This window comes from Chiloscyllium plagiosum, unplaced genomic scaffold, assembly GCF_037043375.1.
Source record: "Chiloscyllium plagiosum isolate Xiang-an unplaced genomic scaffold, Cpla_swu_hap1 HiC_scaffold_34, whole genome shotgun sequence".
NCBI classification, from domain to species: Eukaryota; Metazoa; Chordata; class Chondrichthyes; order Orectolobiformes; family Hemiscylliidae; genus Chiloscyllium; species Chiloscyllium plagiosum.
In genome coordinates, this window is record NW_028270172.1 from 29,244,302 (window position 1) to 29,259,768 (window position 15,467).

Below are 15,467 nucleotides of genomic sequence, written 5' to 3' on the forward strand. Positions count from 1 at the left end.
TATTAAACAAAAATCTAATTTGTAGAACCAGAATATGTAAGTGTACTGTCTTGACAATACACCATTCAAGATTAGGTCCACTCTCTGATATGGTTTGTTCTCATTGTACTGTTTACATAAAGCGTTTGTTTAACTTAACTGTGAACAGGGCTTGGCTGCACTGGTGAAGTTCCAACGATCCCGACGTTTATTGGGCGTTTGTTATATTGTTGTGAAGGTATCGTTGCATTGTTACAACTATCAATGTGTTTTATCTTAGATCTTTTGTTTATGTGTGCTGGTAAACCTTAAAAATACTGTATCCTAATTATGATTCCAAATGTTATAATATTTTTGAAGGTTTCAAAAACAACTTTTTATTGAAACTCCGCAGTGAAAAGATTTGATACAAAATACAAAAAAGTGCTGAAGGTCTGTCAGGATATGGGGAGAGAGAAAGCATATTTTAGGTTGACCTTTCATTAGCACGGGGGAAGATGATGAGATGTATTAGGTTGTAAACCAATCAATGGGGAGATTGGAGAAAAAGAATAAAAGGTCCTGGATAGACTGGAAAGCAGGAAAGATTGATGTGGGTTGATGGCGCAAGGCCAAAGGAGCGATGCTGAAACAGGTAAAGAAACAAAGGATGGGTCTGGAGGATTGTGAATGACCAAATGCTGAAAAGCTGTTGTCTGCCAGCAAAAGTAAAGAAAATTAGAAAAACCAAAGCCAGGAAGGAATAATAGACAAAGGTTATGGTCAAAAATTGTTGAACTCTGTTGAGGCTAGTAGGCTGCAAAATGTCTAAACAAAAAAGGTGTTTTTCTTCATTGTGCTTCATTGGAACAACCTCCAAAAGTTGAAGATAGAGAGCTGAGAATTACAGGCACTGTTTGTCCTCTTCCTTTCAATTGCTTTACAATGTTTTACATCTGTAAACGCTAATGAAAGACTATCAAACTGAAATGTTATATTTCTTCTCGAATATGACCTAATTTGCTGCACGTTTCTATCATTTCTGCTTTTATTTCTATTTCCAGTGTTGATTGTATTTTGTTTTTGGCTTCAGGTATAAAATATATTACCCATTGAATTTGCTTTTATTGTCAGTAATAAATTGACCTCAATAAAATCTACTATGTTCTCTTTTGTCATTGCTATCCTCAAGCCTTTAAAAAGGTCATTAGCAAAAACTTCCTTATTATCTTTTCAAACAAAAAAGGTTTTTGTTCATTATCAATGAATAAAGTCCCACACTAAGGGCATTCTGATTTTAGCTGAAAATGTGTTGCTGGAAAAGCGCAGCAGGTCAGGCAGCATCCAAGGAACAGGAGAATCGGTGTTTCGGGCATAAGCCCTTCTTCAGTCCTGACAACGAGTTTCAAACGCCCACAATCCTCTGTGTGAAGTACTTTTGCTGCGTGTATCCCCCTTAAACTTTCTACCTTTCTCCTTGAAAGCATGACTGTTATTGAATCCTTCACCCAGGGAAAAAGTGCAGTTGTTTTGAAAGCTGCTTTTCCCAAAGATCCCAAGCAATGCAACAGCTTATAAAACACCAATTACTGCTCCTTGAATTTGAGAAAATCTGCTCCAACAATGAAAGTACCTCAAAAAAAAGCAGCTCTTACAGCCACAATTTTTTTCCTGTCCTCCGTTTTGGATTACCCACAGTTGCAGCAAAAAGAATTATAATTAATAAGATTTGCTCAAGTGTGCATAATAGAGTTGTCTAATGTATAGATGGAGATTGTGTTTAGCCAGTGATGTCTTTATGTATATTATACAGAACATCATGGTTTTGTTTATTTAGGTGTCCTTGCTGGTAGTTGTGGAAATTGGTGTTTTCCCTCTGATATGCGGCTGGTGGCTTGACATCTGTTCACTCGTAAGTTGCTTCATGATAATGAGCTTTATCAGTGATTCATTGGAACAGTAGTTCTTGAAGTTTTAACCTGTATTTTTAAAAAAGTGTTTTAATCAAGTATGTTTTTAATTTGCTGTTAAACTTGTTGCACATGCTCATTTTCAAATCTCATTATAACTTCACTCATTCCTGTATCCATAACATAATCCAGGTCCACGATCTCTGCACTACACCAGTCTGGTCTCTTGAACCCACCTGATTTTAATCTCCACCAATGGAAAACCTCAACAGTCTTAATTACCCAGGAGCATCTTAATGGAAATTTAGCTCTGTCATTCTTGAGTAACAGGCACTCTGGCTAATCCATTTGCCCATATGTTTCTGTATTGACAGTGACTGACCATTTCTCCACCCCACCTGCTCTTAAATGGAGCCCAGCTGTGTTAATCTGAGTGAAGAACATTTTAGCTACTTGAGCTCCTCAACATGCGCAAAATTAGTTAATCAACACTGTTCGGTATGATTTAAGATCATTTAAGTTGAGGCTCATCTTCGCAATATTCTTATTCTAATTAATTTTTTTGTATTGGGGTAATACTTTTCTTTTTGACAAGATTAACTGTATGAAACTTTCTGTGGACCCCTGTTTAAAATGCCTGCTTCAAAAGATGACATGGACTGAATGGTTGGCTGAGCTTAGAGCCAGTAAGAGAGTTTAGGTCCAGGATTGTTTATGCTGTCTTGTGCTTCTCTAGTGCATTCTGGAAAGGATTGAACATTTTCAGTCTGCCTTGGTTTTTTTTGGGATGGATAGCAAACTGTTTTCTGGATTCTTCTGCAAGACTGTTCTGACTCTGTACTGGGTCTTCTGTTGAAGCCGCCTCGATGTGCTTGTCATTTAAATGAACAACTGATAAACAATTGCTTTCTTTTGCTTGATCTCTGACATGTAATTGAATTCTGCATCCTTACAACCATACTTTATGGCATATCTCAGAACAGTGTCAATGTACAAATGTATAATTTAACCTGATTGTGTTACACTTGCATGAATGTTGCTAATCCAGGGAAAAAAGCTGTCTGCTCACAACAAAAATTAAGGACTTTATAAACCTACAGGAAACCAGAAATAAGATTTCATAATTTCAGATTTACTGAGTGAAAAGAAAGCTAGCATTTGTAAATGAAGCAATGACACATCTAAAAGGACTATTAGGTTCTTAATAGTGAAATGGATATTGACTTTTAATCATTTTTTGCCTGGATTAAAAAGTGTATTTTTAAAAATTGGGCTATCATGAAATCTGGATTAGCTGCAGTGATGGGTCTGATATTTTGCTGATTTTAATCTGCTCCAGGAAATGTTTGATGCTACATTGAAAGACAGAGAGCTGAGTTTTCAATCTGCGCCTGGAACCACAATGTTCCTCCACTGGCTGGTGGGGATGGTCTATGTGTTCTACTTCGCATCTTTCATTCTTCTACTCAGAGAGGTGAGCAGATGCTAATTCAGCCATTCATAGACTTGAAGTTCTGCTGGGATTTCTGTAATGAAGTTATTGATTCCTACATTCCTTTTAGGAGATGATTGAAATCTAATGGCAACACAATCGTGGCCACCTTCACAACGTTTCTCAATTCTGCTTCACAGTGCTTGAGTGCCTTGCTTGTGTCTCCTTGTTGTGTTATGCTTATATCGTTTGAAAACAGCTTGATTCTGCAACTTCTGTGTGTTCTCAGCCGAGTTAAAGTGTGTCAAGCTTTTTTTGTATCAGGCGTCTGTCGCTGAATTGCAACATTTTTCTTGCTTTTAGATAAACCATGCACTGAGGTTTTTCCTGCTCGATGAACAAATATTATCTTGTTCTTTTATTTTCTGAGCTAGGCATTCACCAAGAGGTTCACGAGTGCTGTTGGGCAGGGTCTAAGTTAATTTGGCAAGGTGATGGGCACTAGATTGCACAATTAGAAAGTAGAAACAAAATAAAAATATGGGTTAGGTAAGTTGGAGAGTAGCACATTAAGAAATAGTATGGAATTTGGAGGCATGAACAACATACAAAAATTTAAATATTGCTGCAAAAAGACACTTTTTTTGTATGCAAGTCATTGTTGCATAGGATTTTCAGTCGGGCTTGCAATATGGTGCACTTATGTGCATTGGAAGTGACATAGTTAATGTTCAAGGCCCTGTTCTTTGCAGATTGTCCTCAGTAAAGGCCTCACCTTCATCCGACTACACTCCTGGATCAATACATTCAGCACACAATGCGACATTGAACATTTCTTCCGCCTCCTGGCTTGCTTTTTCCATCAAGACTCCTGTCCACCCTCCGAGGACGACGACTCGTGCCTCCAACACGGTGCTGGCCTGTTACCCACCCTCGATCTCTTCATTTCCAACTGCCGCTGTGACATAGACCGACTCAACCTGTCCACCCCCCTCACCCACTCCAACTTCTCATCCTTGCAACACGCAGCCCTTCACTCCCTCCGCTCCAACCCCAATATCCCAATCAAACCAGCAGACAAGGGGGGCTCTATGGTAGTTTGGTGCACCACCCTCCATACGGCTGAAGCCTGGCACCAACCCACAGATAGCTTCTCCTACTGCACTCTCGACCACGGCCTCACCTCCCATCACTAAAGTGCCTTCTCCCAGACCATCCACAGCCTCATTACCTTTGGGGAGCTCCCATTCACAGCCTCCAATCTCATAGTCCGGGAACCCCGCACTGCCCAATTCTACCTCCTATTCAGAATTTACAAATCTGACTGCCCAGGTCGACCCATTATCTCAACCTGCTCCTGCACCACCGAACTTAGCTTTGCATACTTTAATACTGTCCGGTCCCCCTTAATCCAGGAACACCCCAACTACCTTAGGGTCACCACCCACGTCCTTCACCTTCTCCATGACTTTTGTTTCCCTGGTCCCCAACGCCTTGTCTTCACCATGGACATTAACTCCCTGTGCACATCTGTCCGCTATAACGAAGGCCTCCAAGCCTTCCACTTCTTCCTCTCACCCCAACCCAACCAGTACCCTTGCACTGACATTCTCATTTGACTGGCTGAACAGGTCCTCACCCTCAACAATTTCTCCTTCCAATCCTCCCAACTTCTCCAGACCAAAGGCGTAGCTATAGGTACCTGCATGGGCCCCAGCTATGACTGCCTCTTCAGATATGTGGAACAGTCCATCTTCCGCAACAACACCAGCACAATTCCCCACCTTTTCCTCCGCTACATTTGATGACTGGAGCGGTGCTACCTCATACTCCCATGAGGGGGTTGAACATTTCATCAACTTCACTAACACCTTCCACCCCGACCTCAAGTTTTCCTGGACCACTCAGACACCTTCCTCCCCTTCCTGGACCTCTCCATGTCTGGCGACCGACTCAACACTGACATCCACTACAAACCTACTGACTCCCAAACTACCTGGGCTACACCTCCTCCCACCCTGCCTCCTGTAAAAACATTATTCCTTATTCCCAGTTCCTCTGCCGCATCTGCTCCCAGGAGGACACATTCCACCATAGAACATCCCAGATAGCCTCCTCCTTCAGTGCCAGCAATTTCCCTGTGGTTGACCATGCCCTCCAAAGCATCTCCTCCACCTTTGTCCTTGAACCCCACCCCTCCCAACAGAATAAGGAGAACACTCCTCTGGTCCTCACCTTTCACCCCACCAACCTCTGTATATTGCATTATGCTCCACCATTTCCGCCACCTACTAACAGACCCCACCACCAGAGAGATAATTCCGTCCCGTATCTGCACTTCAGAGCGACCATTCCCTTCACGACTCCCTTGTCAGGTCCACCCCCCCCCTGCCGCCCAACCACCACATCCGCTAACCCCAACCCACTTCCCCCTCATGCCACAAAAATTGCAAAACCTGTGCCCACACCTCCCTCCTCCCCCATCCAAAACCTCAAAGGATCCTTCCACATCTGCCAGAATTTTACCTATACCTCCACAAATGTCATCTACTGTATCCGTTACACTCTATGTGGACTCCTCTACATCAGGGAGACAGGATGCCAACTTGCAGATTGTTTCAGAGAACATCCGTGGGACACCTGCACTAAACAACCCCAACACCCTGTTGCCGAACACTTCACCTCCCCCTCCCACCCCACCAAGGACATGCAGATCCTGGGCCTCCTCCATCACCAAAGTCTAACTACCCAACACCTGAAGAAGAACGCCTCATCTTCCACTTGGGGCGGTCCCATCGCATGGGATCAATGTAGATTTCACCAGTTTCCCCATTCCCCCCCGCCCCACCTTATCCTAGTCCCAATCTTCCAACTCGGCACTGCCCGCTTGAATGGTCCTGCCTGTCCATCTTCCTTCCCACTTTTCTGTTCCACCCTCCTCTCTGACCTATCACTTTCATCCCCACCTTCATCTAAACATTGCATTCCCAGCTACCTTCCCCAGCCCCACCCCCTCGCATTTATCTCTCACCCACCTTGGCCCACCAGCCTCATCCCCGATGAAGGGCTTATGCCCAAAATGTCGAATCTCCTGCTGCCTGGTCAGCTGTGCTTTTCCAGCACCACACTCTCGACTCTGATCTCCAGCATCTGCAGTCCTCACTTTTTCCTAGATAGGAAGAATGCATATACGTACTGCCCATTCCAACTCAAAACAATAGGTGCAATCTGGGCAATATTGTGACCAATCTGAGTCAATCTGCCTGGTTTAAAACTTAAACAAATCTTGGTAGTTAATTATCTGTCTTCATTAACTGGTGAATTCTTCATGGCACCACCTTTACTGATCAAAGCCTATTTGGCAGCCAGTTAACACTTTTAAAATAATATTGCCATTTGATATGCCATTTGAATTGTCATGTTGAGTGTAAGGTAGAAAGCTCTCAAATACCCAAATACAGGAACGTCTAAGATAATTTCAGTGCATGTGTGAGTATGCATGAATCGTTGTAAATCAGGTTGACGAACTGCTGACACAAATAGGTGCCTGGGGTATTGCTGTGATAATGCCGACATGGGCCAAAAAGAGAGTGATTGGATATTTGACTTTCTTGAATGCAAGTTGTTCTGGAAAGATGCAGAATGAAAGAAAGCAAAGTGAAGCATTGGTAATATTGATTAATAATGTTGCAGTCTAAAGAAAGGATGTCTCCTGGAGTGGGTGCATACCAGAATGTATTTGGTTGAAGTTAACAAACATTACTGGTGTCACTACAAAACTTGGTGTGTTCTATTCACTTCCAACTAGTCGAATGGATTCTGAGAAATTTTCAAGGAAATTTGCATCGGTATTCAATAGGTGCACGATAGTTATTTTTTTAAAAATGGCTTCTCCCAATATAAACTGAATGCTGGAAATGCAGAGAGGGTGAAACATTTCTGATCTGTTCATAACCTTTTGATAATTTCCAGCCTGATGGGGAAGGAAGCATTGTTAGGGCTGGTTCTGAGCAATGAGATGGAAGTATCAGGAAAGGGAACAAGACCATAAAACTATGCAGTTTAGATTGACCATTTAAAAAGAGCAAATTTGTTCAGATTTTGACCATCTGCAGATATTGCTTTTAGTTTGAATATTTGCTCTCAAATTTTTATTTAAAAAAAGATTATGCTAAATACTGTTGATACTTTGCTATACTATAATCGATGTGATTAATCCAGAGTGATTAAAATTTAGAAACTTAGCTATTCCTTAGTTGGGGAAACCTGATCAACCACACAGCTAATTGACAACAGTTTTGAATTTTGCTCAACTGAATTTTTTGAAGCCTCCTGCCTCTTTCACTACTTTATTGATGCTCCTAAGTGCTGTGTATAATGTTTTGTTTCAGGTGTTGAGACCAGGTGTCTTATGGTTTTTGAGAAATCTGAATGATCCAGATTTTAATCCAGTCCAAGAGATGATTCATCTACCTATTTATAGGCATTTCAGACGCTTTATATTGTCTGTGGTAAGTACAGTATTAATGTTTGATTAATCTTGAAATTAAATTCTTTATTCTAAAGAGAGAATTTAACTTAAGAAGGAATGCACAATAAGAAATTGTAGCCGTGTGCAATTGAGTGGGCAGATGTATTAGGTGAAAAAGGGATGAGCAACCTCTGGCTCAAGAAAAGTTTGTTTGGAAACACTGAATTTGGCAGTATTCAGGTGAGTATGATTCTGTGAAGTACACATAGTGGAGTGGTGTGTGTGAACGTTGAGCTTTTGAATATTTTAATTTTTTTTTAGTTGTCATTGTAAGAGTAGGTGGAGATCTACCAAGGAAATAATGGAAGCTTGTAATTCCATCAGGGGTTTTAGTCGTAGTTGATCACTATTTTTCAACAATTGGGCTTCAGAGAAGCGTTTTGAAAGTTAGTGGAACAAAAGTAATTTTTTTTGTTCAAATACTCAATCTTTGCAAATCTATCTGTAAACGCAGGTATACTTACACAAGTTTCATGTAAGTAGGTTGGCAAATATCAGACAGAATCTAAGTATAGAAATTTGAAGTTATGTAAATCTGAAAACTTTATTTTAATTTTTTATGTATAACTTGATTAAGATTCTTATCTTATTCTTTGCAGATTGTCTTTGGCTCTATTGTCCTCCTTATGCTTTGGTTGCCAATTCGTATTATTAAGACTGTACTCCCTGATTTTCTACCATACAATGTAATGCTTTACAGGTAATGCCTGTTCTTATCTATACTTGCCGGCATAACAACTTGTAACCTGTATGCACACTTCACTGAAAGTTCTGTGACAGCTGGGATCAAAGTCTTTTGAGGGCTTCTCTTGAGATTTTGTCAATGGCTACTTTTTGATTTTCAAGAACTGCTTTTTCATTCTCACTGATTAATTTGTATCCAGTGTATTCAGTGCCATGAAATTGGTGTGTAATTGCGTTCTTTGCTTTCTTGTTCACCTTCCCATTTATGATGGATTCCTGTGGCCAAGACACTGCAGTGAGTTTAGTAAGTGTTATGATCCCAGACCATACCAGCAAATTTTGCGACTGATCGAGGTCTAATAATCATTATTTGTAAATTAGACAAAAATGAAATCCAGGAGTTTGAAGAGAAGGGAAAATTCAAGAGGAGAAAATGAAAGTTCTTGGCTATCAGCTGATCGGAAAGATTTGTACCTTTTTGTGTTCTAATTTGCAATCTTGTTAAATGTGTATCATTCGTTTAGTATTTGCTTTTTTTGGTTTCTCTGCAGTGATGCCCCAGTCAGTGAACTGTCTCTAGAACTTCTGCTACTGCAAGTTGTATTGCCAGCTTTACTGGAGCAAGGACACACTCGACAATGGTTGAAGGGTCTGGTCCGAGCTTGGACAGTCTCAGCTGGATATTTGCTGTACGTAGTTCTAACGTTTTCTATTTGGTAATATTTGATACGGTAAGAATTTGGACTCTACGTTAGGTCTTGTTCACAAAAGATTCATGCAGGCACACATCTGAGTGTTTAGGATAATACTTTGTTCGCAGTAGGAAATATTTACTGTGATTGAACAGTCTAATGTCATGATATTGTTCCCTTATCCAATTTATTTTAAAGTGGATTTTCTAAGTGATAACATTTGGATTTCAAAGTCCAGACGAGGTGATGGAGGCTGGTACAGTTACAACATTTAAAAGGCATCTGCATGGGTATTTGAATAGGAAGGGTCTACAGGGATATGGGCCATGTGCTGGCAAATGGGACTAGATTAGTATAAGATATCTGGTCGACGTGGGTGAGTTGGGCCATAGGATCTGTTTCTGTACTGTAAATCTCTACGATCCTCTGACTTAAGGAAGCTTTCACTCATCTTAGAAATTAGGTGAGATCTAATTGCTGTGTGCTGATTGCAAGCATTGGTGCGTGCTGCTGTGCTTGGGGAAAGCTGCTCATGTTAAATTAGTGATTGCTGGCACAGGTTTCTCCTTTCACACCATCAGTTTTAATCTAGCTGTAAGTTGAGAGAATTGCTTTGCATCCATCAGGGTAGGCAGCTAAAAACTTTATTCGTGCAGACAACGCACCAGAATGAAAAATAACTGTGTCCCTTCACATTTAATTTTAAATGTTACTTGATAAACGAAGTGATCATGGTATACATATCAGACTATGGTAAATGTTAATTGTAAAAAAAAAAGGCTTTATGCAAAGAACAACACACCCTCTAAAGAAACATAGAATCACCAATAGCAGTCTCTAGATGAACATATTTAATTGTGCATGTGCAAATTCCACAATTTTCAGTTTCGGGAGCAGTAATGCTCATGATTTTTTGATCTAGTCTATCCAGGTACAGAAATTCTGATGTGTATCACTGATAGACATCTTTAAGAATAAATTCAGCAGAATGAATACTACATAGACACAATAAGTACCGAGTAAATCCATTTGCTGCAAAACAGGTTGTATAAAACTTCAGGATTTCTTATTGTTTAATATCTTGAATGCATTTTCTTCATGCTAATAGGGACCTCCATTCATACTTGCTCGGAGACCAGGAGGAAAATGAGAACAATGCGAACCAACAGGCAAACAATAACCAGCAAGCTCGCAATAACAATGCCATCCCTGTAGTAGGGGAAGGACTTCATGCAGCTCACCAGGCCATACTGCAGCAGGGTGGGCCTGTCGGCTTTCAACCCTATCGGAAGCCTTTACAGTTTCCTGTGAGAGTAAGTGACTTCTAAAGTTTCAACCTTGGTTTAATATTTAATTATCGTCAAAATTCTTTAACGAGATAAGCATAAGTGTAAATTTTTTGTATCTGTGTGTCACAGGATTATAAATGCTTGAAGAGTAAATTCCTGCTTTTAAAAAGGACCGATAGATAGAGTTGAAAGTTTACTCTTACACAGGAATATGGAGTAGTTATTGTCTGTTGTAGTTTTGAAGAATGAGAGAGAGCGAAATGAGTAGAACTTGTGAATTAAAAAAAAATGCAGTCACTGTGATGGAGCTAAAAAACAAGCCTGCAAAAGCCAGTGGGAGATAGAGGAACAGATATGTGAGCAGATCATAGTAAGATGTGGGTGATTTTAACTTGTTCAGTACTGACTGAGCTCCTTTTAGTGCCAAGGTCTTAGATTGGAGACAAAAAAAACTGCAGATGCTGGAATCCAAAATAGGCAGGAGGCTGGAAGAATACAGCAAGCCAGTCAGGAAGTGGAGAAGTCAACATTTCGGATGTAGCCTGAAGAAGGGTTACACCTGAGAGGCCTTAGATTGGGCAGAATTTAGTGCAGCCAGAATAGTTTCAAGAAACTATGTGTGGATAGTCCAGTTAAGGAAGGGGCCATACTCGACCTTGAATTGGGAAATGAACCTAGCTGATGGAAGTTTTAGAAACTATAATCATAACATTAATCCTAAGTTTTAAGATATCTATGGATGAGGGTAAGATTGGTCCACAAGTGAAAGTGTAAATTGGGTGAATTACAACCATATTAGGCAGGAAGAGGCGAAATTAGATTGGGGGAGATGGCTGTTGCAGCACAATCCACATCTGATAGTTGGGAGTCTTTTAATAACAGTTGATTGGAGTTTAGAGTCAGCATGTTCATGTGAGGATAAAAGATAAGGATGGCAAAATTTTGGAACCCTGAATGATAGTTATTGAAAGGTAATTAAAACGGGAAAGGAAGCATATGTAAGGTTTAGGAAACTGAAATCTAACAAGGCCTTTGAGGAAGATAAAGGAAATAAGAAAGAACTTAAACAATGAGTTAAGAGGTTGAAAAGGGGCCATAAAGTGTCCGTGGCAAGTACGATTAGGAGAGTCCCAAGGCATTTCATCCATATGTTCGGAGCAAGAGATTAGCTAGGAAATGGGTAGGTCCACTCAAGGGCAAAGGGAATTTGTGTTGAGCCAAAGGAAGCGGGTGAGGTCCTAAATGTGCATTTTGCATCAGTATTCACCAAGGAGAAGAATATGGACAGTGATAAAACTAGGGAGGGATGTGTTATTTTGGGACATGTCAATATTGAGGAAATGGATGTCTTAGACAATTTTAAGACAGATAAGTTAAGGGCCTGAAGGGATCTATCCTAGATACTGAGGGAGGCAAAGGAGGAGATTGCTGGGGCCTTGACAGAGATCTTTATATCCTTTTTAACCACCGGTGAGGTCCTAGAAAACTGGAGAATTGTCAGTGTTGTCCCTTAGTTTAAGAAGTGCACAGAGATAATCCAGGAAATTATTGGCTGGTGAGTCTTGCATTAGTGGTGGGGAGAATATCAGGGAAAATTCTTAGAAACATACTATACTTGCATTTGGAAAGGAATGGACTCATTAGGAATTGTCAGCATGACTTTATGCAGGGGAGGGTTTTGTCTCCAATTTGAGTTCTTTGAGAAAATGACAAAATTAATTGGGGGTAGGGCAGTCCAAGTCATTCTGATACAACGCACGTTTGTCAATGCGAATTGGCTACAACGCTAACTTTGTACTGAACAGGTATAGCAGTTTTCCATGGCACAATTTTCTATAGTGTGAGGTTGCAGAGGAATGCAACTTCAGCGTTAGACCAGAACTAAAACGTTTGACAAGGTCCCTCATGGTAGGCGAGTCCAGCAGATTGAGTCATGTGGGATTCATGTTTTGTTGGATAAAAAATTGGTTTATAGAAGGCTGTGGAAGGGTGTTTATCTGATTGGATGTCTGTGAACAATGGTGTTCAGCAAGGATTGGTTCTGGGATATCTGTTGTTTGTAATATATGTAAATGTTCAGGTTGAAAATATATGTAATCTAAATAGTAAGTTTGCAGCCAACATGAAAATTGGTAGCGTTTAGGAGAGTGAGGAAGGTTGTCAAAGGATAGAGCAGGATATGGATTGTTTGGCGGAGAAATGGCAGATGAATTTAATCTGGACAAATGTGAAGTGATGCATTTTATGAGGTCAAATGCAAGAAGAAAGTATGCAGTAAATGGGAGGACTCTTGAGAGCATTGCTATTCAAAGAGATCTAAGAATGCAAGTCCACATCTCCCTGAAAATGATGACACAAGTGGATATGGTGGTAAAGAAGGCATACGGCATGCTTGCCTTTATTGCCTGCATTGAATATAGAAGCTGGCAAATTGTGTTGCAGCTGAATAAACTTTTAGTTAGACCATATTTGGAGGGGAAAGTATAGAAGCGACATGGAAGACAATTTTTTTTCCACGGGGAGTGGGTGCCTGGAATGCATTGCCAGAGGGCTTGGTTGTAACAGATACGATAATAATGTTTGAGGCATTCGGATAAATGCAAACAGGTAGGCAGCAGAGGGATATAGGCTATTTACAGGCAGATGGGCATGGCATCGTGGTCAGCACAGACCTTTTGGGCTTAAGGGCCTGTTCCTATGTTATAATTGTCAGCATTGACAAAATAATTTTGTCTGAATTAATTTCTGAATTCCACTACAAATCAAAGGTGTCAGAATCTCTAGAGCATGTGTACTAGGTTTTAACTAATGCTGCTGGTGCGTGAGCACCTGATCCTGTTGTCTTTCCAGTTCATTAGTATGGGTATCTAACATGTAGGCTGCATCACATCCCAGTTCAAATTTCTGCTTTACTTTGTGGGTAAGTTTGACTTTCCAGTGCATCGCAGATGTGGCAAGTGGGAAACCTTTTGTGTAGGAATTTCTCACCTAGCTCAGTTAATAATTAATCTGCTTTATGCTCGAAGTCATGGTCTCAAACCACTCATTGGGAGGTAATTTTTTTTTAAAATTACTATTGCTTACTCATTATTCTTTGGTAAGTGAATAAATTGTAAACTGGTAAACAATTTGAAAATGGCTGCAAATACCCAAGGATGCTTCTGATTGGAATTTGTGTTTGTAAAGTTACCATAGTCCCAGAGGGCTTGGAATTAAATGTTTTGGCATGTATTTTACTCAAATTTGTTCTCATTAGAGAGACAGAGAGGCGACTGGTAGTGACTTTAACCGGAAGGTCGCTACGCTTCAGATTCATGGTAATCTCAACCGGTGCAGGAGTTGAACTGTTGGCATCACACTGCATCACAAATCAGCTGTCCTGACGACTGAGCTAATTGACCTTAATTAACCTTTATAAAGTTAATCAATTCATAGTGTCCTTTTTTTAATAACTCATTTTTGAAAACATGGCTTGATGGTCGGCATCATGCAATTCTGCTGATTCAGGGCATCTGATTTTTATTTTTTAAAAATCAGTAGCACTATCTACCAATTATTTAATTTTCTAGGAAATTGGTGGGTAGCAATGAAAGTAGTAAATAGTCCATTATAGCTTTTGAGAGTTATTTTCAGTGATTTCAAAACATATTTCCACTGGGGGGGTTGGGCATGTCATCAAAAACAAATTTGAATTTACTCCTTTTCTATTGTAATAAAATTGAACTAAGTTACTGCTCTTAAATGAGCCAGTGAATATATTTCAATGGAAAGAAGAAAACAAATTATTCTATTTCACTGCACTGGTGCATGCAAGATTTTGCATTTGTGATAATGCAAAAACGCTTTTTAATCAGAAACTTGAACTCTAGTTTAACTGATAACTTCTCGGTTGTGTCCAATGCGGAAACTCTAGCCCAAGAACTCAATTTGTTTTGTGGCAGTAAGCCAGCATTTAAAATTGAGTTAAAAATCGCACCATGCCTGTTTATAGTCCAACAGGTTCACTTGGAAGCACTAGCTTTCGGAGTGCTGTTCTTTCATCAGGTGGTCAGGAGCAGCGCTCCGAAAGCTTGTGCTTTTAAATAAACCAATTGGACTATAAACTGGTGTGATTTTTAACTTTGTACACCCCAGTCCAACACTGGCATCTCCAAATCATTGAAAATTGAACCTGCCCTCCCTTATTGAAGTTTCAATGGTATACAAACTTAAGAGTTCTGATGAAAATATTGTAATTTGCTTTCAAGCCAGGTCTGTACCATTGAAGTATTTTGATGTAAGCATTCTCATTGGCTTGGAAATAAATGTTTTGGCATGTATTTTAGAAAAATTTATTCCTTATTTCATCTAGATTCTACTACTGGTAATTTTAATGTGTGTGACGCTGTTGATTGCCAGTCTCATCTGTCTCACTTTACCAGGTGCGTGAATATTTACTATCCCTTGAAATAACTCTTATGAGCATACTTGCAGTTTATCATAAAACTTCTCCAGAATGTATTCTTTCCTGATAATCCTCTCATATTTTTATACAGAGTATGTTGTATTTATTACATACCTTAAAATATGTTTACGTGCGGGGGTTTCAGAGAGCAGTGAATAGCAGTCATATGTCAATAGTTCTTTAAAAATCTCTTAGCCACCTCTAATAGTGTGGATTTCAAGTTTCAGGCATTTGCTTGTAGCTACCAATAAATGTTCTCCAAGATCTTGAGCCACCTCGGAATGTGGGTCACCATTCCAAAAGTAACATTGACACATTAGAAGTGGATTTGAAAAATCATCAAAAGTGGGTGTATGTACACAAGACTGAGGAAAATTTAAGGAATTAAAATTTTGGAGTCTACATGATTAAGAGGAGCCTTAGGTGGGTTTTAAAATGGAATATTCAAATGGTATTGATTGGATGATAATTAAGATGAATTGAATACCACGATTCAGTAGAATTTAAAATAACAAAATAATTAGGTT

The 15,467-nt window shown here is 39.8% G+C and overlaps 1 protein-coding gene across 2 annotated transcripts in view; it reads left to right on the plus strand.

Moving 5' to 3' along the window:
* The window catches only part of marchf6 (membrane-associated ring finger (C3HC4) 6), a 107,258-nt gene that overhangs the window by 79,271 nt on the left and 12,520 nt on the right, over positions 1 to 15,467 (plus strand). For both annotated transcript variants that reach the window (XM_043719241.2, XM_043719242.2), the window contains exons 13-20: positions 149 to 217; positions 1,796 to 1,870; positions 3,208 to 3,342; positions 7,692 to 7,811; positions 8,431 to 8,531; positions 9,067 to 9,204; positions 10,316 to 10,520; positions 14,848 to 14,917. In XM_043719241.2, the coding sequence (XP_043575176.1) occupies positions 149 to 217; positions 1,796 to 1,870; positions 3,208 to 3,342; positions 7,692 to 7,811; positions 8,431 to 8,531; positions 9,067 to 9,204; positions 10,316 to 10,520; positions 14,848 to 14,917 (913 nt within the window). The remainder of the gene's footprint in view (positions 1 to 148; positions 218 to 1,795; positions 1,871 to 3,207; positions 3,343 to 7,691; positions 7,812 to 8,430; positions 8,532 to 9,066; positions 9,205 to 10,315; positions 10,521 to 14,847; positions 14,918 to 15,467) is intronic.